At 43.3% G+C, this 26,684-nt stretch overlaps 1 protein-coding gene across 5 annotated transcripts in view; it reads left to right on the forward strand.

The window, feature by feature from the left end:
• The first annotated feature begins 2,107 nt into the window (after positions 1–2,107).
• The window catches only part of LOC120953409 (mitogen-activated protein kinase kinase kinase 13), a 32,627-nt gene continuing 8,050 nt past the window's right edge, over positions 2,108–26,684 (forward strand). The window contains exons 1-3 of one of the 5 annotated variants that reach the window (XM_040373299.2): positions 2,108–2,389; positions 9,882–10,664; positions 25,734–26,342. In XM_040373299.2, coding sequence (XP_040229233.2) covers positions 10,549–10,664; positions 25,734–26,342 — 725 coding nt within the window. In that variant the 5' untranslated portion in view covers positions 2,108–2,389; positions 9,882–10,548. Of the gene's footprint in view, positions 2,390–9,881; positions 10,665–14,296; positions 14,430–15,935; positions 16,376–25,733; positions 26,343–26,684 lie in introns of those variants that run through there. The other 4 variants (XM_049607041.1, XM_049607040.1, XM_040373302.2 and 1 more) reach the window with 4 other exon arrangements.

A 26,684-nucleotide genomic window follows, 5' to 3' on the forward strand; every position in this document is an offset into this window, starting at 1 on the left:
CCCAAACGGGAATTGAACGACTTCACCACCGTTAAATCATCTATTTTTGAGTATTTAATACACATTTTCAGATACATTTAATGGTTTTTTTCTATTTATCATCATAGATGCTGATGAAGTGTGATGGTAAAAAGCACTTAAAATTTACGACCAACTAAAGGTTTTATTTAACAAAAACCATTCAAAAGGCAAAACCCTTCCCAACGAACGGCGGTTCCTTTTTATTGGCACCGAAAGCAACTTCCCTCCCTCTGTGCAGCGTAACCGACAGTGGCATATCCTTCCAAAGTTCATGTTGTTGTTCCGTTCCTCCTCACACCGGGGGCACAGTGGGCTAACAAGTGAACATCTCTACCTACCAAGTGCAGCGCCTTCTTCCGGTGCTTAATTGCCGATGCGGGAAACCGGTTCCGACGAAAAAGGGCTGCAAAAGATGATAATGCACATCAAAAGAAACGTAACAGCATTCGTGTTTTTGTGGTGTGCAGGTTTTTGGGGTAAATTATCCTGCTGCAATTAAGTGTGGGGTGAAGAAGGGTGAGAGAGAGAGAGAGATAGAGGAAGAGGAATGGTAAAGAAAATATTCTTCCACAGAAGTGTGTTTCATCTGTCCTGTGGCTGTCTTTTTTCCCCTGGAAGACATCAATGTGGGCCTACGTGGGCCTTGATGGCATATAAATTGATACCTACAACTTCTTGCACCGCATCGGTTTGTGGTCCTTTTTTTTTGGGCGATGCACTTCTATGCACAGTCCCCCGGTCCCTACAGCACCCCTACCTGCCAATAGCTTTGTGGGAAGATTTTGTATGCACTTCTTGCAGGAAGGCTTTATGCACTTTTTCTGCAGTAAAAGTTTGACAGGATACGTGTTGGGTGAGGATCTTCACCTTTTACAATGCCGATTTGGACACTTGGAGAAGCTATTGATTAGAAGTAGAAGCTTTGAATTATGTGAAAGGAAAAAAAACAATATTTGATTACTTCATTTTTCGAAGTATTTCTCACGGCAGTTTATAATAAACAGAACTAATAAAATAATTATTTTTGATTTGATTTTTACACTTATTTTTCGATTCATGGAAGATTCTTGCACATAAAAGTAATATTTTTAAAGTAAAATCAACCTAAAAAGGAATATATGGAAAAAGTTGTTTGAAAAAAATAAATAAAATTAATTAACATTCAAAATTCAAAATGAATGCTCTAATCGTAAAAATTGTAAATTTATAATAATTAAAAGTAATAACGGATAAAATAAACAAAGCTGGTAAAAATAAGGGAACATGTAAAAGTAAACACAAACGCTCATTCAAGTAATTACAATAAAACAAAAAGAACAACGTAAACAACTAACCCTGCTTTTGTACATAAAAAAAAGCATTTTGTTCTTCCTTCGGTAAGCATAAAAATGAAACAAAAGCAACAGAAGGAAGGAAACTGTTGTTGGTGGTGATTATGATACTGAAAGCTTTTTGCGAGGGAAGAAAATAGAAAATAAAACAAACGCACCCTCTCCTTCTGCTTCGGAGAGCCGCTCTCTGAGCAAAAAAATACACCCCTAAATAAGAGCGCTAGCAAAGAAGAGAAAAAGAAAGAGAGAGCGAGAGAGCAAGCGCGTTCGCAGGACACCCGCGGAAGGGATGAAGTCTGTGTTCCACTTTTCACGCCCGTTCCTATAGGCGCTCTGCAAGTAAACGCGCTGCTTGCTGTTCGGTGTAGTGCAGCTAGTTGTCCCTTTCCCGCTGCCGGTGCGTATCCCTTCCCCTATGCGGGGTAACAAAGAGCGAGCACCACACACCGCCATCAACACTGGCGCAGTGATGCTGGCGTCGGGTAAATTTCCTTCACCATCGAAGCTTTCTCTCGCGAACAGTCGCCCCGAACGGACGTGCGTGAAACGCTTCCTCCGGTGTTACGCGCGCGCGTGTGTATGTGTGTATAGAAAGAGCAGTGCGGGTAATTAATTGTGTACGTGCAACGGTGTAAGGATGCAAGCCTTGAAAGTGAAGTTAAAAGTGTGACCAAAATTGAATGAATGTCGCGTGAATCGCTTTGGCAAAGCAATAGAAAAAGAATGATTTGCACGGTGCCCACCAAGCGACAAACCTCGATTCGATTGAAGCAAGTGCTGTGTGTGTGAGTGTGTGTGTGCACAGTGTGTATGCGTGTGCATGCGTGTGTTTGGCCCCGTAGTGAAGGTGTTTTCTGCACCCGCCGTCGGCATGCGGTGAGATACGGTGGAAGAGAATTAAAAAGAAAATTCCCAAAAAATCAACCCCCTCATCCCTTTCCTGCCCGTCGATGCAGCAGGGGTGAAACCACAACTACAATTCAACGGCAGAACCATTAAGATACGAAATCTGCAGCATACCAATCGAACGATAAACGGTAAGACACCGAGTGCATGTGTGTTGTAGGGAAGAATAGTTTTGATTAAAAACCCTAAAAGTGTCGCCCCAACTGCCGACGGTAAAGTGTGAAGCTGGAGCGGAAAGCTTCCGCGCGGCAGCCATTTTGAGCCCGGAGCGAGAAAGGGTCGAGGAGTCTGTTGGTTCGCTTTTTTGTTGTTTTTTTTTTTTTTTTTTTTTTCGGTGTGTGTCTGTTCCACAGAGAAGCCACTGCTGGATGGAATTGGATTTGATAGTTGGGCGAGTGGGTGGGTGGGTCGGTGGTGGTGCGGGGAATTATGCGCAGGCGCACGAACGTAAGAAAGAGCGCGAGTGTGTGTGTATAAGAAGGTGACATTAAAAAGCCGATACAAAAACATGAAATGTATGCTGAAAAGGGGGTTGAAACACGATAGGGGGTTGAAGCACGTGGAATAGGGTGAAGTTGAGGAATGGAACGAGGGGTACAGTTCATAATAGCAAAACAACCAAAACAATACGGTTCGCTCCTGTCCGTTTGTGTATGTGTGTGTGTGTTGGTGGTTTTTGCAGCGACCCACACGCACACGGCTTGCTTCGATGGTGTGCGAAAAATTGTTTCCTTCAAGCTGTCAAAGTAATTTACCTGAAATTCTGTTGTTGTTGTTGCTGTTGCGGAATTGCAGTTATGTGTGTGTGTGTTTTTAAAACTTTTTTAAAGCCATTTCCAACACGTGCACATAAACAACACGCACTGCGCCACTGTCGTGAGGGGTGAGAGTGTGTGTGTTTGCGACTGAAATTGGTTTTCCACAGGGGGAAAAACCACTTTTAGTGCCGTTTCCACTCACAATAAGGTTGGTGGATCGCTTGCGTGAATGTGTGCGTAAATGTTGTGTTGTTTTTGCGTGTTATGTTGGCCGCGCAACAACAACGGCGGATGGGTTTTGGGTTTCCCGTCTGGTTTTATTTGGCTCCAGCGTTCAGACTTTGCACTACCAAAGGGGTGTTTTATTGGTGGAACAATCAAACGCGGTTTACGAAATTATTTTTTCAAGTAGCCCAGAATCTCTAATAACGATAAATAATAATATATTAACGTTAGTTTACTTCCTCTCAATAGATGGGATTGATTTTTTTGATGTCTGATGTCACAAAAAAGCGTCTCACAATCCAATTAGTTGTGACATATTTAGCATCATTTGCAACAAATCATTCAAATGTTAGCGTGTTTTTCCTCCTCTACCAGAACGGTGTGTTTCGAACTCATTTCCCATGACCACCACCCCCCATCGATGTTTATTTATGAAGGAGAGAAAAAAAAAATTCCACTCCACATCTTTTCTTACTTAGAAAGGTGTATGACCAGCAAAGGTACACAGCGAATAAGGTAACAAATAAATGTACCTAATACGCACACACCCACATACATTCACCCGCTTGTTGGCTCAATTACGCGCGAAGAGTAAATAAAAGCACTCTTTCTGTAAATCGCTCGCGGTACGCGAACACGCACGCGGTACGCGCAGCATTTATGGAGCAACAACAGCGTGCGAGTAGAGCGACAAGCGCTAAGCGACGAACCGGCCTTCGACTGGGCTGTGTGCGCTAGCGTGTCTGTAGTAGTAGTGATCATGTCACTCGATCGCGGGTGAAGGTTTGATCGAAGCGAGGGATGGATTTTACTTCAATCGAGTTGTGGTATCGACATTTTTTTTTAGATTAAATAACAGTTTATTCTAATTGATTTCAGTTAGTGATGAGTAAAGAATTGAATGAACTGAAAATTAATTTATTACTATTTCAGGATTTTGTGTTTTTTTTTCAAGATTTATATCATTTTTTCAAGCAACAAGCGTTGTTGCTAATGCCTAGTGCTCGCTAAAATCTCATTTTAACAGCCTCAAACGACCAGCCAACGACCCTTTTAAGTTTGGTCGCGCTGATAAGACAAGAAAGGGCAACAGCAGCTCATAAATGTCATCATTATCTTTTGTATTTTTTATTTATGCATTTTAGTGCTTAAAGCAAGATAAAAGGAATGCATTTTGGGATTTTAAACTACATTTTAACACTTTGTTAGGGCAATGCAACGTGATCTTTAAGTACTGTATTGCTGCACTACACGTGGTAAGCCTAATTCCCATCGCAAGATTTGAACCAATTCAAATAATAATTTTCTAATGCTTCATGAAATATTTATTTATAGAAGTATTTGCCAACATTGCCATAGTAGCGATCTGCGCGTGTATCTATTCTCATCATAATTTGTACGACGCGGCCGATGAACGACACGTCCACCTCCATCTAACCACCCTCCATCTCGTGCGTCACAATTTCATCACAAACAGACACACGCTCGGAATGTCGTACGGGGGTCGTCTTCTACGATTTCTAGACCTCACCTTGGAGGCGCTTGCGAACGGAGCGAATCTCAAAGCCGGGCCCAAGTAACCGAACGAACGAACGAACGAACGAACTCAAATCCGGCTCGCTGCTTTTGCTGTGTGTCCTCGATAGCAGTTCGATCCACGGGCATTTACACTGCTTTTCTTTGCCATTTCTTCTTCGTCTTCGTCTTTGGCTTTATATCAACGCCTAAGAAGGCGTCCGCGTGCTGTTGTTGGGTCTATCCAACGCCACGCGGTGTGATGCAATGCAGTAGTGAAAAGCAACATTATTGTTACATTTGCCCAAACAGATGCCATTGTCGGGAAGGTTGGAAATGATGGAACGTTTGATGGCAGAATCCGATGGCCTTACCGGGCCGGTGAGTGTGTAAGGGCCGAGTTTTACGGTTGGTCGGTCGTTGTTGTGTGCGTGTGGCATTTGGGGAGTTTTTTTTTAGTTGTAATCATTGCCAATTCCATTTTGCATTCGTTCGAACGGGTGATGATGGTAGTAGTGTTTGAGATTGGAATTTCAATAAAACAGGATTGTAAACTCGTACTGACAGCGAAGAAGTGTGCCAGTTAAAGGCAATGGAGCGCTACATACTTTGTTATGCTGCTATGCTATGTTGCTTTACAATTTAAGAATAAAACCCATGGCATTGGAATCTTTACTGTAGTACAGCAGTGTAGTAGTAAGAAACCGATAGAAGAATATTTTATTTATTCCAATTGGTATAAATGTCGCTCAAATAAATAGAGCTCATGTTGTGGAAAAAATCAACATTTTCAACATAGTTATTTAAATCATATTAGTTCTTACCGCAGATTAAAACTACCTCTTCTTCTCCCCAATGGTTCTTATCAAATTCAGTACTTTAAATAACATATATAAAAATTGTTCAAAATGAAAGAAAAAGTCATAACAAAATTAATTAATTAATTAACACAATATTAATCGAAAATCAAATAATAAATTCAATTAATAACAATCAGTTTAAAAAAGCAGTCAAAATTTCAATAATAACGAAACTAAAAGGAAAAGATTACTATTGTAAAATCTGTTAAATTTTGTATATTTAAATATTTTTTATAACAACTGTTTTTATTCTTTTCATTTATGTTCATCTGTACCTATACTTAGATGTTTCAAAATAATATGTACTTATTTATTCAGGTTTAGATTTATTCAGTCATTCATTGAAACAAACATACGCTTTTACTTACAAACAGCTATTAGTAAATTATGGCATTTTGTGTTGTTTTTCTCCTTTTCGTTCCTTTTTGCCATTTTTTTCTGTCGTTTGATTTAGTTTAGAAGTATATTTTATAGTCGTTACCGCTAAATTTTGGCTATAAGGCATCCATTTTTGACAGTGCGCATCCATTTTGAACTCTGAGGCATCAATTTGTGGACAGTGCGTATCTATTTTTGTCTGTAATTCAACATTTTTTGAGTCTTATAGGAATCAAATTAACAAAGTATTTTTGTAGCTTTTACTGTAAACTGTAAATTAACTTATAATAAACACATTAAACAAAAATCTAGTAATTTGATTGTTTTTGAGAAAAAAATGTGAAATTTAATACATTATCAAGACATTTTTTACATCTGAAAATACTTCCCAACTTTAGTCATTCCATTAAATCGTCCAAAATTGGGTCAAAAGTTTTTACACTTTAAATTGTTTTCATTATATTATTAATCATTTAACTTAAATTGAATAATGTTCGAACCCCTAGTTTCAGAATAATTAGGATGAATTAAGTAAACAAAACAAATGACTTACAGTCGAAAATTGATGCCTTAGAGACCAAAATGGATGCCCTAAAGGGAAAAATTGTGACACGCTGTCAAAAATTGGTGCCTTCGAAACCAAAATAGGTGAGCTAGAGCCAAAATTTGGCAGCACCGACTGTAAGTTCGACTTAACACCTCATTCCTGGACCCATTCGATACATGATTTTGGCTTAGGAATTGGTGCGCATGACATATTTAAACATTATTCTTCGATGGTTGGGTGCTAAATATGCAATAAACTATTTTAAACAAGTTAAACAACTAATCAAATATCTAAATTTGTAGAAAACTATGATAAACTAATAAATTGTAAACCTTTAGGCACTTAGCAAAGCCCTGCTAAGCTCAGCAAAAAGTACGCTGGTCGTTAACTGATCATTCTGAACACATTTAGTTGTGACATTAAGCTCAACTCTTACAAATGAACAGCAAGTGAACAACGAATTGCTACAAAAAGAATAAAATGTAGACTAAAAATCCCTTACAAAACAATACCAGACCGATGCAAAATTAACATATTGTCGTAAATACAATTATTGCACCGTTACTATCGATGCTCTTGCCGGTGTCTGATTGCACATGCAACCTTTACACATTTAACCCCTCTTTTAGTATCATGTTTAAAAAAAAAGCTACAGCCCATTCGCCTCAACATCCTCCCCGGGGCCCCACCAAAACACGGAACAGACATAAATCTTGTCGCAAATAATATTCCAATCATAAAACTGCCAAAACGTCTCTCAATTACCCTGTCTATACGAGCCTGTACGGGATGGCGTGTGCAAATTTTTGGCATGGTTTATTGTTTTTTTTTTCGCTAAACCAAGTAAAGAAGGGGAGACCCAGCGTCTCTAACGGGGTCGTTATCGTTTGTGCGTGTGTGTGAGAGGCATTTTTTGTTGGTTTTCCTTAGCAATAGACCACCCTCCTGCAGCAGCAGCAGTATATCGGTGTGGTTGAAAACACACAAAGTGGTTGGAAAAGCTCGAACACGTGCGTGCACGTTGCATTCTAAATTCAAACCCTCTAAGCTGACCATTGGCACAGCCCCCTCGGCTCGGCACGTTGCGGTCGCGGGATATGGTCGCACCGCGAATGTTTTTCCCTCTCCTGCGTGTTTGGGTGTGCGGCTAACTGACAGACAGTAATGCATTTGACCACCCCACAGCGGAGACGAAAATGAGAAACAGCTGAACGGCTGAAAACCCACCAAATGGGGGAAAGGGATCTTGATGCGAATTAAGGAGGGTTGCGGGAGAGAGAGGGGACAACCCTTAAATATGTTTTAACCTCCCAGGTGTGTTTTGTTGGGCTCTATTTTCTGTTTCGTGCCCTCAATGGATTAACACGCGTTTGGTTAGCCAGGGGGGTCCGGGGTTGTCCAGTGTTGCCCGGTCAGGCGTATCGTTGCGGGCTGGACGTTGGCGCGATACGGGTGCACCCAAGAATGACCACATTCACCAGGCCAATAACAATAATAATGAGGACAATTGCGAGGGGCTGTTTTATTGTGCGTTTTTGTTGTTGTTGTGTGACGATAGTGACCACGAAGTAATGGTGTGTTGCGTTCTGTTCGAGCCTTTAGTTTTATCTTTTCGTGGTTCGGCTCTCTGAAGGGGGGGAAAAAACTTGACCGAGCATCAGTTCCTTACCTTAAATGCAATTTTTTGTTTTTTTTTCCCCCTGCACCCAGAAGTGCAGTTGCAGTTGCGTGCGATCGTTATCGTGTGCGTACAATTGGGCGTTGGGTGCACAGTTAGAGAAGAGGGTTCGTGGAGGTGGTGACTTCTTTCTGAGCGACAGGAGACGCCCCGTTGTGGGTGTGTTTGAGGGGTGAGAATGTGGGTTTTTTTTTGTGTTGTTGCATGGTGGAAAGGTGGGGTTTTTTTCAGGTTACAAAGAAAGAAGATGGGTTTTGTTGGCTTGATGATATAATTTGTGGCTGGAAGATGGGCGTCGAAAACCCCCTACTCATACACACCTTTTTTCTGAATTGTATTGAGTTTTTAGTGGCATTGAATTTGTTTGAAACATTTGACGATAAATAGAACATAATTCAATATGCCCTGTTAACAGCTTGCGTTTCATCCATTGTTTTACTTTTAAGATTTTTGCAACTTAAAACTTAAAAAACTTAAACCTGAAACAGAGCCTGAGTTATATTATTGAAAAGAGTTGTATATATGTGTTAGAATTATATATTTATTATGTTTATTAATTAAGAATAACATTGAATCACAGTTCCAGCACTGGAAATTGTTTCAAATAAATTTAACATTACTTTTAAAGATTAAAATCTTATTGTAATGGGTTATGGGTTCGCATCTCTTCTTTATATTCTGCAGCTTAATAGCAGCTTCAGCCAGGATCGTTGTCTCTGTTTATGTCACTGCCAATACAGAACAGCTTGAGTGAAGCATCGACATACCATAAACCACATAAGAAATCTGTAACAACTTGCCTTATGTTTTATTTGTAGAATTATTCTTCTGAAAACACAAGCAACGAGTGTAAGATAATAAAACCAAATCCCTCCATGTATGGGCGTTTATGAAGAAGAAACAAAAAAAAAAGAACCACCCAAAGTTATTGCATGTCCAGTTGCCAAAAGATCAACCATTCCTTCGGCGACAGTCACATTCCAATTTCGTCTTGGCAGTGTGCCAAACCTCCGTTTCGAAGTTCCAGTGTCCAAGCTGTCTAGCAAAAATAATGTGACAAAAGTCATCGCCCCCCCCCCCCCCCGAAATACCGCTCGAGCGTTCGAAATGATTTGAGACGCACTGGCGACAAACCCAATGACATTATCGAACGAGCCGAACGACGACGACGAACGACGTTTTGTCTTTATGCGGAAAAGTTTTAAAATCCTGTGGAGCACCTCAGTGCAGCTCGAGAGTGGAAAACATCAGTTTTAGCGTTGCTCTGATGTGTCGGAAAACAATGGTTTTTATGTGGAAAGTTTTGAAGCGGAAGTGTTTGGTGAAAGGGGAAAAGGACATGTCTGCCGTTTATTGCACGGGGATAATTGTTGACGATAGGGATGGTAAAAAATTAATATCAATTTATGCAAAACTGAATGTTTCTTAGTTTGGATTTCAATTTATTGTATTTATTGTATTGTATGTATGTAAAATTCTTACATTTTCTCACCTTAATTTTTCTTTATGTTAACAAAATTACATTCGGATTATCAAAATTCATTGTACTAATTTAATGAATTCTAACATAAACGAATAAATTACTTATTAATTTCCTATGAAATATTCATTTTAACAATGTAATGATATTCATTTCTCTCTCTCGCCTGTGTTTATTTTCAGAGCAATCAGTCCGATCCGAAACGGAATCGCTTTCGGCAATGTACTAGAAAATACGTAAAAGCCACGCTACAAACATACGTCAGCGGGTTCAGCGTGAAAACAAATCAATCGACGCGTGAGAACAGCACGCGAAACAGAACATCAAACGAGATCCATTATACCGTGTGCTGTGAAACAAAGTTTACTGTTTGGAGAAGTAGAATAAAAAAACACACACAACTCAAAGGGTGAAAAAAGTTTACGTGCGTGGAAATAAGGTGTTTTTAAATGGTTGGTGGCTTTTTTCCTCAATTATGTAACTTGCTCCCATTCATGTTTCAGTGTTATTAATTGTGCAGCTAGAAAAAAAGTATTACTTTGCAGTATTGAAGAAAAAACAACCATCATTTGGTGCCATTATTGGTAGTGTGTGAGAGAGTAAAAGTGTACCTAATTGTGACGGCAAAGGTGCAAAAGTAAAAGTTCTTGAGGCGCGGGCGGTTCCTCTAAATTCGGTCGATAAAATGAGTGATGGTGGCTGAAAACACTGCTGGTCAGTGGAAGTTTATGCGCAAGTTTTCAACACATCTGATTCTGTGTTTTGAATCAATCGTAAAGAAAAAGTGAAACCGTTCGACGGCGAAATATAAGTACACAGGATTTACTTACCTCATTTGGGCAAACAAAAATGGATCTTGCGGGTGAAGCAGGCACTACCTCGAGACAAGCACGGTTCGAGGACTACCAGAAGATGAGTACCTCGCTGCAGAATATAGCCTCCGATCAACCGGATCATCATCATAGGTAAGCTCGACAGATATACAATCATTATTTCAATATTAATTGGTGTTTCACACACTGAATTAGACATGAAATTGGCTTGAGCGCGATTCAACTCTTGGATGTAAACCGAAAATGATTGAAAATATAAACGAGCCTGAATCGCGAATGTTCGCTTAAGTCGATGTTACAGCGCAAGAGCGGGAGAGGAAGTTTGTTGAATTTGCGCTCAAGCCCGCCCTACTAGCAATGAGAATGAAAAAGTGTGCAACTTTCAGGCGAGGGGCATGTAGAAGCATGGGGAGACGGTTGGAAATTCGCGGAATTGCTCGGAGGCGCGAGCGTGTTTTGGTTTCTACACAGTTTTTGCACTCACACAATTACACATGTGTGAATGTGTGCGTTCACTTTCAGCCTGCGCGCTCAGTTTGGTTTTCTCGCAGCGGCATGCGGGTATCGGTGTCTCGCTCGCACTAGTGCAGCGAGTGTTCCTCTGTGCGCTCCCCTTCTTGCCACCACACGAAATCGACAGTTCAGCTCAAGCGTTCGCCGTGAAAGGCTGCGCGCGTGTTAGCCTAAGTCCCGGGCGATCGAAGTTTCGCTAAGTGTTGAAGTGTTGTGCACATTGAAATGAAGCTGCGCTTATTTGTTATCATTTATCCTAAATGTGTGATTTGCGTTGCTTCATTTTAATATTTGTTTGCTGTATTGAACATCAACAACGGTATCCATGCATTTAGGCGACTATTTGAAATACGGCGATTTTTTTTATATAAATAATGTGTGTGATTTTGTGGCAAGATTGTGTGAAGCTATGTGTGAAAATGCCCCTTTATTTGCAATAAAAGTGATAAAATATAAACCAAGTTTGATGTGTTCAAGTTTTTGTTTTGATTCGGGTGCACCAAGTCCGAATGAAGGGAAGCGCACAGCGCGCTACGAAAGAAACGAGCGGGAGGGGGTGTCAGTCCAGCGCAGCGCAATTCGCTGGAATCAAGTGGGAGGGGGTACCAGTTCAGCGCTGCGCAAGCCGAAAGAAACGGGAAGGAAGGGGTATGAGGAAAATACGATGAAACAGCGCGAGCGAGCGTTCTTTACAGCGAGAGCGCCTCGTGTATTTTAAAGGCAAGCAAGAGAGCGCATTCTCTCCGTGGTAGCGCTCCATTCGCCATTTTTAATTTCGAGCCCAAAACAACGGACTTTGGATCCGATCTTGGGCCGGGCCCCCACTGCGTGTTTCTACCTACCCCTCGCCTGAAAATTTCGTTCTCTTTGTCTGTCGGGTGTTTCTACCTACCCCTCGCCTGAAAATTTCGTTCTCTTTGTCTGTCGGGCGCTGAGCCATATTCTCTTTGAAGGTTAGCTCGCTCTCTTTGGCCCGATAATGGTTTTTCGCATTCGTAGAGCAGTTTACTTAAAGGCAGGGACTAACAACTTAAGTTAGGTTGCGTTACACTAATTACAGTATAATAATAAATAACTCAAATTATATGTGTTCTAAGACTTTCATGCAGTATAATTAAAAAGTGGTGACTTAGACTCTTTCGACCAATCAAAATGTAGAACGATTTTTAATATTGCGTAAATTGCGTTTGCATCATCAATGAATGTTTCTATGTTCGGAGGATTTTGTATCTGGCTACTCAGAATAAGACATCTGCATGATTAACTAAAAATTGTGGAAAATAAAAAAACTGTTTAGTGAGTTCAAGATATGCCTTAGAAGACGCCATTAGTCTCTTTGAATAGTGAAGGCTATCAACTATTTATTATCAACTTTATTATAAAAAAAAGTAAAGAATACTGTTCTTATTACTGCTTATGAATATCGGCTAGATCGACAATTTGGATGCTTCATAAATACGAACATAAAGCTTATGGTGATAATAAATTAGCGTTTCTTTGTTCATAAGATAATTTGGGCTCCTAGAGTTCTCAAGCAATGGTAACATAGTAACGAGCAATCTATTGGACTAATGGATAGATCGCATTTAAACGTTAGATTTAATAATATGGTATGCCCTGGTAGAGTGATAGATAGGTGGGAGAGTAGGCCCTAGAGGCTACTGATGTAGTTCGCACGGTCCTCGTATCAAGACGTCAAGTTCATGTCAAGAAAGAGGCACACCGACAAGCTCACTAGTGTAGCGCATAGGTCTTCAGACCAAGACAAGTCTCTCGTCTGACAACGAAGAAGGACGGCACATGTCCACTAATGAGTCCGCATGGTCCATGTATCGAGTCAAGAAGGAGGTAGAGATTTGTGGTGGAGAAGCTATGGGCTGTATAACAGTACATGTCAGTCAATTCCGGACACCTGCCATCTTGTCCAGACCTAATAGCTCAACCCATCTGACCATCCAGACCAATTTTTATGGAGATTCAAGAATCTTTAGATATTCGTTCCTCGTTTGGTACGAAATGGCCAAACCAAACAGAACGCTGCGCACTGGTTGCCTAACCCTGCAGTGGAAAGACAATCACGCTCTCTCGCCGGTTCTCTCCTGCCGCTCGCTACCCTACTAGCAATGAGAATGAAAAAGTGTGCAACTTTCAGGCGAGGGGCATGTAGAAGCATGGGGAGACGGTTGGAAATTCGCGGAATTGCTCGGAGGCGCGAGCGTGTTTTGGTTTCTACACAGTTTTTGCACTCACACAATTACACATGTGTGAATGTGTGCGTTCACTTTCAGCCTGCGCGCTCAGTTTGGTTTTCTCGCAGCGGCATGCGGGTATCGGTGTCTCGCTCGCACTAGTGCAGCGAGTGTTCCTCTGTGCGCTCCCCTTCTTGCCACCACACGAAATCGACAGTTCAGCTCAAGCGTTCGCCGTGAAAGGCTGCGCGCGTGTTAGCCTAAGTCCCGGGCGATCGAAGTTTCGCTAAGTGTTGAAGTGTTGTGCACATTGAAATGAAGCTGCGCTTATTTGTTATCATTTATCCTAAATGTGTGATTTGCGTTGCTTCATTTTAATATTTGTTTGCTGTATTGAACATCAACAACGGTATCCATGCATTTAGGCGACTATTTTAAATACGGCGATTTTTTTTATATAAATAATGTGTGTGATTTTGTGGCAAGATTGTGTGAAGCTATGTGTGAAAATGCCCCTTTATTTGCAATAAAAGTGATAAAATATAAACCAAGTTTGATGTGTTCAAGTTTTTGTTTTGATTCGGGTGCACCAAGTCCGAATGAAGGGAAGCGCACAGCGCGCTACGAAAGAAACGAGCGGGAGGGGGTGTCAGTCCAGCGCAGCGCAATTCGCTGGAATCAAGTGGGAGGGGGTACCAGTTCAGCGCTGCGCAAGCCGAAAGAAACGGGAAGGAAGGGGTATGAGGAAAATACGATGAAACAGCGCGAGCGAGCGTTCTTTACAGCGAGAGCGCCTCGTGTATTTTAAAGGCAAGCAAGAGAGCGCATTCTCTCCGTGGTAGCGCTCCATTCGCCATTTTTAATTTCGAGCCCAAAACAACGGACTTTGGATCCGATCTTGGGCCGGGCCCCCACTGCGTGTTTCTACCTACCCCTCGCCTGAAAATTTCGTTCTCTTTGTCTGTCGGGTACACTCTCTTGCGCGAGCGGCGACTCTCTCCCGCCGAGGGGTACGCATCTCTAAGCCTACTTTTGTGTGCAGCCTATAGGCCAGCTGTGCAGGGTAGCATCCCCAACATCTCCAGCATTAGTTGCGCGAGACTCAACAGCTCAAGGCGGTCCCGTATGCCGCTCGTCGTACCGCGCCGTGAATAACAAAGACCCGTCGCGTGTATGTGTGTCTCTGTGTGTGTGTGTGAGTGTGTTTCTTCCCTCTCCCTTAGCTTTGTGTGCTCCCTCCAGACGTGCGTCTGCTTGCTTCACACTAGCCACCCTCGCACGGTCACGTCCCACGATCATCATCTGGTCGCGGCGCGCACACTGACTTTCTCTCCACCACCACCGTCGTACCGTGTGTCGTATCGTATGTGTGTGTGTGTGTGCATTTGTCTATTGGATATCGTACATGTGTGTGCGTACGGGTGTGCAAACAGTTGCGGCGGGAGTAGGTTGTAGTTGTTTGTTGCCTTTCCCGTCCCGATCGTCAAATACCCTTGACGCTGGTGTCGCTCAAGGCCTTCCTGGTTGTGGACGCGGTGCCGCACTAGTGGATCCATTTGCGACCGCGCGCCCGTGTCTGGCGAGAGAGGTGGCTCGAAGAGAAGGCTGTGTGTTTGAAGCGAACCCCGCGCAACACCTGTACGTTTGCGTGCGTAGTGCGCGAGCAGTGTGTGGAAGCAGAATCTATCGCTCCTAACGTTCGTTCGTGTGTGTGTGTGTGTGTTTCCATAGAGCGTGCGTTGCGCGGCCGCTGAGCGTGCGTGCCCGATTCCTCTGTGGTGGCGTGATGCGTGCGGTGTCTGTCTCTCCTTTGTGCGTTTAGCAGCCGGACAAACGAACGTGGACAGCTCCTGCCGGCCTGTAACGTACAGGCCGCCTCATTACAACTCCTGTGTGTATGTGTGGCACAGACACACACCTACACACAAGCGAGCGTTTAAGCGTGGCTAAGTGCGTCATTTTATAGCCCACCCTCGCCGAAAGCGAGCAGATGATTTATGAGCAAAAAATCCTCTCCCAATACCTGCTAACGGAAAGGTTATGTTTTTTTTCTTCCTCTTTTTTTGCACAACCCTTTTGCTTGTACACCCACCCCGAACACACCTGTGTCTGGGGCGCGATAAACATCCGCCTTTTGCGCGGATCGAACGTCGAACATCTTTCCACCACAAAGAGCGGGTTTTGAGCGTTTCGTTTCAGGCTTTGCGAAAAAGGTTGGGCCCAAAAAAATAACCTCTCTGTACATGTGTGTGTTTGTTTGGTGTTTGTGGAGGGGGTGAGGGGTGGCCTAGATTAAGTGCTTCGATGGCTTCGTTTCGCCTGAGCGGCAGCTGGTCGACCTTTGGGCCGCAGGCTGTCCGCAGAGACCTTGCGGAAATGGGCTGAAATAAGTGGAGAAGCGTTTTCAAACCACAAAAAACGCCTTTCAAAAAAACAAAAACGGTACAACCTTTGAACACGATCTTCGCTGTGGTCCGTTAGCGTATCCTTGCTACGGCAGCGGACGAACGAGAGAGCTTTCACCTTTGCCCATGTGCGTTCCGGTGTCTGAGGAAGAGTGCAAAACTACTACTGTCCAATGCTAAACAAGTGCAGTGGATGAAAACGTGAAAAATTGATGCTTTAGATCTTAGACAAAATTATGATCAATTACTTGTGCCACATGGGTTTTTGATGTTAACAAAATGGTGCTTTACTTTAGTTAGTTTCTTCACTTTACAGCAATCGAAAACAAGTTTTACAAAAATTGATGGAAAAACAACCAATCCATTCACGTTCAAACCGCTGGATCGTTCTGAGAGACAAACAAAAACAAGCGAAAGTGTAGCCTTTCTCCCGTGTCTGCGTGGCTTTATGCGTGTGTTGGTTGTGTAAAAGAAAGTGTGTTCTGTTTGTACTTCTGTTCGTGCCGGATAAGACACGAACCTGCACTACACCCTCCCCCCTAGGACGTATCGCAGCAGCAGCAGAATTGGATACGCCACAGTGCAACGCGATCGTTCAACGGCAACCGACATCGGCGAAGGGCGGCCACCACCACCACCACCACCACGGTACAATGGTGTTTGTTGGGTCGTTTTTCGAGCGCTGCTGCGAACCCCCGGACAAGCCCGTCCTCGAGAATGTCATCGTTAAGAAAGGGTGTGTATGAGATCTGCCCCAAAAAAGGGCCCAAACGATCGCTCTGTTTAGTTTTTAGGGAGTTTAGTGTAATTCTTCATTATTGTACCAGCACAGAGCACAGAGCAGTTGTAGAAAGCAACCGATTTAATTGTGTCCTAATTCTGATCGATACGGATATATTTATATCTCACGCCATTAGCGATCAATAATGGAAATAAAACACGAACGAACTCCCTATTTAGATGTCCCCCAGGACTCAGATTATGTTATCAGGAATTGATTCAAGCTACTGTAAATAGTTTTATAACAAACGACACGAAGTTACTGGAAGTTGCTGGAAATTTCTGGCATAACAGTACTTACCGTACACGTCTCCTCTTAGTAGAGTAGCTTGCGCCAAATAATTCAGCAACTATAACTACCGTCTGACTTCCGGCACATGCGACTCTCTTTAGCCCTGGGAATATAGCTCTTGATAACATATGAGCTGGGGTTGAAGTAGTTGAATGTATTTTTGAGTCATTGGAAACTTTGCAACAAAAACACGTGCACATAACTGAGCTGTTGAGAGGCTTTTGACGTGCAGCATGTTGCCTGCAATGGGATATATCCCGGAAACATGTTGAACTGTTGGTCTGACGTTATGATATCCAACTATAATCCGTCAACGGACGTATTTTCCATCTATGTTCAGACGTTTTTTTTTTTGTTTTTTTAACAATCTACGAGTATTGACGCTTTCTTCCTGCACTTGATGCTTGCTGATCACTGGTTTACGGTGTGTTCAACGTTGCTCAATACCGTTAGGTCTTCTACCGCTTGTTCTAGTACATTCTATTCCCATCCTTGACTTGATCTCTGATAAAGGAGCTATCAAGGTGAATGGCCTAATAGAAACATTAGCGTAGCTGGGTAGTTGATGTCAACCAGAGCTCTCAGAATTACAGCAGGTCATTGATCTTCCTTACTGCTCTTAGTAGCACACGGCATCTAATATCCTTATCGGTATCTCCATATCTCTGATGCAACTAAGAGATCTTCATTATTTGTAGCGTATTAGAGCACTGAAACTGATATTACGTACCTCAGAATACAAGATGCCATTACTATTCCTCAACAGTGCCCCGCGAAGCAGAAACAAACTATCTAATTATCTTCGACACAGACACTGCACCTTGTCAGGAAGAGCCTTCCGTTTGATGCTCTGTATCCTGTATCGTGAATTCTGAATTAATTAACACGTTTAATGATCAGGCCTGTCACGATCCAGGGGTTCGAGTAATGGAAGTGTGATCCGATACATTGTCGTTTCGACAATTACAGACGCTTAAACGAATGGCATCCGCAAAGCGAAAGGCATCGTGTTTGCGTCAAACAAAGCCACGATCGCTCCCATGTGTCACGTAGCATCAGCAACTTCCAGCAAACCCACCAGCAGTTGTGAGATGATCTCGGGAAGTTCCAACGTTCAGCTTTCAGGACATATTTTAACGTTACAAAAAGGGAAATTTGGAATGAAATTTTCACTGCAAGTCTTATCTGTACAGTGAAATATAGGAGCGACAATTTCCATTATTGTTAACTGCTTTCCAATTCACTGTGACTGTGCCTGATTTGCTCCCGCAAACAAGTACAAAGAAGTTCGGATGCACTTGAATGATTCCGATTCCGAACACACACACACACAAACACTAAGCTAAGCTGTACAGGACGTCTATCAGCCAATTAGCCCCAGTGAATGCAAATGAGGCGATAAGCAGCACAGCGGCAGCCATCTTCCCTGTTTTCCGATCGTTCATCACACTTCCGTTTCGGATTGATGTTGTGCGTGCGTCGTGTACGTGTGTTAGTGCACAAAGGAGCAAAAAATATTTCCTTTTGATGTTCAAAAGCAAGCAAATGGTTAAATAAAGTCAACCCTGGTGTAGCATAACAACAAGTCGAATGATTAGCAGAATCGGGCCGATAATCAGTCCAAGATTAGGGTGAAGTTGTAGACGACGAAAAGTGTTACGTGAGATGGATGAGAAGCTTTCGTATTAATGGTTTATGTTACCTTCATCTTGAAGCATTGAAACTGACCTCTCTTTTAAAGCATTAAATTCGATCTGTCTTGTCCACTTCCTATCGGAGTTGATCGGTCTCGGCAGTAATTAATGTTTATTTATTGTTGCAGACATTACCTAATGTTACCAATACTTGAAAGCCTTTTAGAGCCTTAAAAATGTGTCCCAAGTGTCTGAGATAAAGAAGAGAAACGTTTCCACGAACCTACGACCACTAGGCCTTTGCGAGCCTCTAACCTCCAATGCTCTAATGTTTCCTCATTAGTGTCACCTTCGGCCGACCGATGCTCTCTCGGGCGCAACCACCAGTTTCATCATACCTCCCCTCCTCCAAAACCTTCCCAAATCACCGTCCTAAAACAAGAAGGTGCGGATTATTTGCGTTTGCGTTCGAACGGAAAGTGGATCGACCTTAGCTCAAAGTTCCGTCGCGCATTATCATAAACTTTACTATGTTCGTTAGTGTGGCCCTTCCATCCCGTTGCCGCTTTGCGATTCGAAGGTTCCCTTACGTTTGAAGCTCTGGTTATGGTATGTGTGGTCTAGCGAGAGGGAGAGAGATAGATAGAGTTTGTCTCGTCACTTCCGACTGATAAGGCAAAGAACGTTCGTCGCTTACCCACATACAAGAGGAGGGGATGAACGTGATCAGCCGCTCCCTGACCACGTACCTCAGATTTATTCCCACTTATTTCTTCTTCTTCTTCTGGAGCCACATTCAATACTAGACGCAAACAAGTCTAGGTGACTTAATCGGATTAATCCTGGGTGGTTTTGTGGCTTGTTGGAATTGTACTGCCATTTACCCGTACCCGGTTTACAAAATACTTCGTTTCTTTTTTGCATTTCCCCCGTTTGTCTGTAGGTCTAGCGTTGATGTGATTTTAATGACAGATTGGCGTAACACGTAATCGGCGACGAGGAGGGTCGCTCTTCGATCGATCAGAGAGCACTGAGAGCTCTCTGACGAACGAGGTACTTCGCCTGCCATAATCTATAGATTCAATCAACGCCTCAAAGGCATAAACAGGCCCAGACCTTCGGCTCTGCTACTGTAATAATCAAAGCGAATCAAGTAGAAACATGTTTGAGTAGCTTAAAATTGCGCAATATTTTTTTTTTCATAATCAACCGGAAATCGTCAAACTTTTAAGTATCGTTTGGAGTGTTTTTTTTTTTTTGGGTTTTGTAGCAAAAACAAAATCCCCATCCTAAAAAAACCTTTAACGAGGTCGGGATCGACGCGTGTGTGTGGGGCTAATGAAAAGTGATGCGTTCGTATTTTTACTAAAACAGAAAATATGTTTCCATTTTTTTCCTCCCTGCCCTCCTCCCTCAAAACTCTGCTGATTGGACACGAACATGGCCCAACACTGGGCGGCAAATGGTGGAGCGTAAAGTTGCGCTCGGGTGCGTTTCGAATTACGAATGACTTTCGCCTTCTGCTTCTTCTTCGTTCGTTTCGAAAGGGATCTCAAAATGCGAGATGTCGCATTTTGCTTCAAATTTCATTTCAAACACCTCACCACACGTAAATCTTTCGTTGAGGGTTTGTTTTTCTTCTGGTGTATCAATCCGAGAAGCATTGCATTGCTCTCCCGGCGACGCGCACAATCGGGCTACCTTTATGCGGGAGCTTGCCGCCTTGACTTCTGTCAGTTTAACGTAGCAAAAGGTCATTCAACCACCACCACACCGCTCTCTATCATCGCTGGAAAAATGGGACCAAGCGAGTGCATCCGTGAGCGCGTATCCCCATCATTCGCGGAAGAGTGCATCGCTGATGTGGAACCGAGGGAGAGAGAGAGATGAAGATTGGAGTAGCCGAATTGTTGAAATACCAGGGGGCGGTTGCATTCAACACTGACACTGACAACTGATAGCTGACAAGCGACGGTATCGATGATGTTTTGTCACTTCTCTCTATTGCCCGCGTTCGGCATCTTTAAGCGAACAATGGGGTCAAGTGCATTCGATGCATTGGTGGAGCTACCTTACACTAGTTTGTGTTTGTTTCTTTCGTGTCAAGGTAGCAATAGTTCCCCAACTGTTTTCTGTTGTTATATTACATATTTATTTATTTATTAATGTTTCCAACATACTCCACTGGAGTTCATATTCATTACTGGAACCATCCTGAGCCTCAAATTGACAAGGATTATGTGCAGCTTTTGCTTACTAAACAATACGTGTTTCGCTTGGACTATCGATGATATTTTGTTGATGAGTTTGATAGATCAGAACCACCGCCGACGATCGGAACACGCGGAAGATCGCATTGCGTATTGCGACTTTGCCATGTCGATGCGGTCAAGGAACGACCAACAAACAAATAAATAAACACGCCACCACCTAACAGACAAGTCGGCGCAAATAACATCCCACTCCTCCTCCCGTATCACGACGATCGTGTGTGTGTGTGTCGTTCTGGTTGGTTTTTTTTCCTTCGCCCTTCCAACCGATGGATGGCCAAAGACAAAGAATCGAACGAGGCGAACAAACTCGCCAGCGTGCTTTTGTCGAGCCGGAAAATCACATCAGTTGAGATCGGCATGTCAACGATCGTAAAATCTCATCAAACGGGAAAAGAAGAAGAGCGTTGGCAGCAACACGCTGGACGAAGACCGATTGTCATGGCTCATGCCATATTAGTTAGCGTTGCGGTGTGGGTCGCGTACTCCGCGAGCATCAGATCAGATTTTGCAAACAAAGAGCCCCCGCGGTGCATTGCTGTTACCGGGCATTGGGCTTGGGAATTGTGTAACTAACGGTATTAGAACTGGTTTGCTTCCCTCCTGGAACTATTCCCTAAATGGAGACGATCGACTACGAAGTGTCGCACGAGGTGATAATTAATACCACAAAGAGCGAATGAGAGAGAGTGAGACTTATTGTAGAGAGGACTTTGGTAAAATGTTGTTAAAAATTCCAAATGAATGACTTCCTTGAGAAACTTCTCCTTAGTAGCGGAATATTGCAAAATTTTGTGTTTTAGAACAATGAATCTCAATGATCATTAAGTCTTCTATTGAGTACCATTCTTCGCAAGTTTCAAAATTAAAATTCTTGAAAAGTTTCAAAATTACACTTCTTCTCAATAGAATCAATAACGGGAATAACCTATTCTACGAATATCTGAAAATCTTTAATAAATAAATTTAAACCATACAGACTCCAATTGTTGGCGCTTTTTGCCCAGGTCTTTTAAAAGGATCGTGAAGGACGATTCTCCTCTCACAAAATACTTCATTACCAACAGGTCATTCCCTGCTTATGGGACATTATGGTTATTATCCATTAAATTTGATCAACAAATTGTCACCTTGTGTGCTACTACAAAGTCACCTCTTGATTGATGGGCATGGTCCTCTTGATTGATCTAAATTAGATTAGCTTCTACGATATATGCGGTGTATGCGGGTACTTGCTGGAGACGGCCCGGTAGTCTATTGGATAGATGGGTCGTCACCTACAAGACCGGATTTGTTCGATTCCCATTCGAATCTTCTCCCTTAGGTCAAGGTCTTGGATAACTGGCTATGGGGCCCTTCACAATTCTAGTTAGTTTTTTGTATGGAGTTTGACAGTTGGAGGCTGAAATCATGTAAACACTCCATACAAAACCACACAAAAAACTAGTTTGCAATTTTCAGTCTAGATTATTCTAGCCTCAAAGCTAGAATTAGATTCGAGTACCTGCTCGAAAACACGGTGTTGTTTACATTTACCCCAAGGTGCATTTAAGAGATCACGTGGTGGTATCTAGAATCAAAGTGTATTTAGTCCAGGTGATCTCATAGCATGTTTTTTAAAACCAAATTTGAATATCTCTTTTTAACAGAATGGGTGAAAACTTTTGTTCAAACAAGCTTTCTTGAGGCTTGACGAATACTCAAAACACTCTTTCAATCTTCATTCAGAAGCAGAAGCGAAAAAAATCAGCCTTCTAAATTCATACACCTTGGGATAAGCACACCTGTATATTATACTCACTTAGATAGCTGCTCGAAAACTGATATACAATGCAAACAGCTGACAGGCTGAAATTTCAGCCTACGAACTTAAAACGGAAAGGCCCCCTATAATGGCAAACTATAATGGTAGGGGCGGTCCCGTGGTACAGTCGTCAACTCGAACGACTCAATAACATGCCCGTCATGGGCTCAATCCTAGAATCAACCGTCCTCCCGTAGCAAGGATTGACTTATCCGGCTGCGTGGTAATGAATTTAGTCTCGAAAGCCATTAATATGCCGGCATGTCCGCATTAGGACGTTACGCAAAATAGAAGAAGGCAAACTAAGTCTTGAAAGGGCCTATGTGTAAGGCCTTTACGTATGTCGTATTAATGTATTTCGTATACTTCGTATAAATTAAAACTTCGTGCGAAAACAACGTTCGTTGTACGTCTTGTTGCTTTTTATGTATTGTTGTTCTTATGACACTTCCAATGAATATTTAATGGAATTAAGAAATTCTCAGACAGCAAGAAGACATTAGTGAATCGAGATTCTTGAAGATTGTTTAGGAAATATTGGAAGAAGACACTATCCATTTGAACAAATAAACTGTTTTTAACTCCATATCGCAATAAACAAACTAAATCACATATTATTCTAAGTGGGAGCTCCACTAAAAAAACAACACCTACAAAGCCTCACTCCCTGCAAAAAAGGTCATTGAAATGCTTACTGCGTAGATGCCAGAAAACGTCAAACACGCACACGTAAGATTGACGTGCACAAAAGGGATGTGTAGGGCTGAACTGGAGTAAACCAGGAAAAAATTAAACTTTGCGCAGCCGTATGGGAGGGGGGTCCACATGCTCATAAGGCACAAACACCGCCACTCTTCGCATGATAATGCTACTATTTCCTTCGCGTTCGCAAAACGCCCTCACAACCGCGCCAATTGCACACACAAATCGATCGGGCACGCGTGGTGCGGCATCGAACCTTGTGTGTGTGTGTGTGTGTGTGTGTGTGTGTGTGTGTGTCTGCAAATGTGGTGCCGACACTCGCCTGCTAATAAGATATCCCCTTCCCTTGCTACGGTACGGCCAGCCCTTTCCCCCAACAAGGGGTCGTTGAGATTAGGCAACACCGAACTGCTGGCGAAAAAATGGGAAACGCAAACAAAACCGCCCAAATACGGTGGCGCCTATGGGTTTTTGGACAGGTGGCGTGATATGATAAAATCGGAGGGTTTTCTGGGGGGGGGGGGGGGTTTGGGGGGAAAGTGATTTATCGAAAAATAGTTTTCCCACCCTACGACTGCTTGGTGTAGAGACTCGGGATGGCGGATTGCGAAGAGATGCGAAGAACTCCCGTCTAGTCTAGACATTTGGCGAGGAAATCCGTTTGGCAGAAAAAGACTCCTTGTTTTGACAACCAACTGGAGCTGTGGAGGCGCAGGTCTCTTCGGCCTCTCATTGAATGAAATTTGGATTTCGCTTTTCGCCACCTCTACCCATCCAATTGCTTCACCGAGTTCGAGTGCGATTTGAGCTTCGTGAAAGATGGATTTATTTCACTGCAGTTTGTTTGTTTCTTTCCCTCCGCGTGCGGTATGGACGGAATTTTCGTAACGCGAAATAGATGACGGTGGCATAAAATAATCGCGCGCCCACCAATAGAGCACAAAACATCGTCCGACCTGCACACACACATACACAGGCACACCATTGCAATCCGAGGGGCCGTCGACAACCTGCTTCGCACGGGCTCTCCGCTGCTGCTGCTGCTGCTGCTGTTGGCAAATAACCGCAAATGGCAACACACCACACACAACAAAACCGTCGCTGATAAGATAAAGCACGGCACAACATCATCTTCTCCGTGCATGGATGTGTGACTGCGTGTGTGTGTGTGTGTATGTGCAAATCGATGCGGATATTTACCGTCGACGACGTCTTCTCGATAGTAAGTGTGGCATTGCAATGTGATACCGATCTGGGTTAGATGAGGTTTTCGACATTGCTTGATGTTGACATCGATTGGGTAGAAGCATTTGGTCCTTCGAACCGGATAAGCGTGTTGGGTTATCTCTTTCTCTACATTACGGACTACGTTACTTCTAGCTGTAAATGGTTAATGAAGCAATCTTCATCGTTTTCTTCTCCTTCAGACTTGTTACCATGATCGTTTGCTATCTTTTCCGCAGTTTTGCAATCTTTTATCAGAGTGAATTGAACAAGACCCGTGCCAGATTTTTAATGTTCTTGTACTACCCTGCAATTGCTGTAGAGTAGTCACTGATTTGGACAATGTCTATTTATAGCCCCTTGTCACTAGTGTGCTAGCTTGCTGGCTGGTTGATAAGATGTTTTATTGCTCCCTTTCACGTAGCGGCCACACCATACAAGGAAGTGTTTTGGTCCGTACGGTCAAGAATGTCACACACTTTGAAAGGGGGGGGATATGGTCCAGACCCTATGGCAAGGAATGAAACAGTCGCCGATAGTTACTAGATAGTGGTTTTAAGGTCACTTGTAGTATGGGGGATGGGGATTTCCATGGAGATGGAGTTGGCGAGAGATATCGAAGTCAGTTTGTTATTCTTGTAAACAGGGAGTTTTCTCTTGTGAAAAAATACCCTGGAAAAAATCCTGAACCTATGCTGGTCTTGGAATTTATCCTGAACTCATACAAGTTCTGGAAGATATCTTAACTCAGTACTGATTCTTGAACTGATGCAGCAAACAATCCAGATATCGTTCCTGGCATTGATACTTAACTTATATCGGTCCTGGAAGTTATCCAAGAAGTTATACAAACCCATACTTGTCCAGGAGCTGATCCCAAACCTATGTCAGTTTTCGAACTGAATCTAAACCTGCAACGGTTCTAAGAATCCCATGACTGAAATTATCATGAAGCCATATCAACCCTGTATCTTATCCTTAGCCCATACATGACCTGGAACATATCCTGACCCATTGCTGATCTTCAAACTCACCTCAACCCCATTCCGTGTCTGGAGCTGATACAGAACTCAATTCTGTTTTTGAACCGATACTGAACCTATTGCTATTCAAAGACTTTATCTGATGCCTGACACCGATGCTGCGATCGAGCTATTACTAGCAGCAGAACTCAGTGTAGATGCTAAACCTTCCAAGTAAAAAGAAGTAAAACTCATGCGAATTCTAATTGATTGAATTGAGCGGAAGAATGTATCTTATCTTTGCCTAACAATTCATTCCAATATACTCTTATGAAGTCCTAAAACTATTTGAGCATTATTTCTATGTCCATTATTTGCAAACTGAATCTAATTGCCTCTATTTTACTCTCTCTTTCTTCCGCACAGCATGATATCGATCCAGGAGGAGTTGGATCAGCTGGGCCTGAACAATGAACAGCAGCAACCGGCTCCACCCTACCCGCAGGTCATCTATGGCAACGAGTACCATCACCACCATCACCATCAGCAGCAGGTCGGTAACGACGACAGCAGCAGCCCGGACTACCTGCAACACCACCTGCCCCACCACCACCATCAGCACCACCCGGCGATGTGTGCGAACGGGTGGCCCCAGCTCCCGGTGGGCATGGTGGCGGCCGGTGGCCCAGGCGTCGGCCCGGTTGGCGTCGGCATCGGCGTCGGTGTCGGTGTCGGCATGTCCAGCAAACCGGCGACGGCCGGCTGGATGGATGGGCTGTTCGGCTGCATGCGACCGGTGCTGTCGCTGATCGGCAAGAGCCACATCATGGAGATGAAGAGCAAACAGACTGAGGATTGGGAAATTCCGTACGAAACCATCACGGACATGGTGTGGCTCGGCAGCGGGGCCCAGGGTGCCGTGTTCTGCGGCAAGCTGCGCAACGAGCTGGTGGCGGTGAAGAAGGTGCGCGAGCTGAAGGAGACGGACATCCGGCATCTGCGCAAGCTGGATCACGAGAACATCGTCAAGTTCAAGTGAGTAGCGAGAAGGTTGGGAGGATTGAAAGTCTTACAATGCAGGGACTGAAATCTGAATAAACTGCACGACACTGTCGCGTGTGTCACGTGCTTGCGAGGCTTTGGTGCTTTTTTCTGGGGCCTGCACGAGCGCCAGTGTACTGGAGTGGGTCGCCATCCAGGAGCCAGGTCGGTTTGCCGCTAGGTCAAAGCTATTTATAGCCGGCCTTCTGTCGCCTCCCGTTCCGTTTACTATTTTTCTATGCATTTGTTCAACCATTCTATCGCGGTTCCTTCTGGCGCGGAAGAACTCGACGATAGAAAACGTTTGCGTGCTTGATTTGACCTACAACTCGGCTA

The sequence above is a fragment of the Anopheles coluzzii genome, chromosome 2 (genome assembly GCF_943734685.1).
Source record: "Anopheles coluzzii chromosome 2, AcolN3, whole genome shotgun sequence".
Lineage (NCBI taxonomy): Eukaryota > Metazoa > Arthropoda > Insecta > Diptera > Culicidae > Anopheles > Anopheles coluzzii.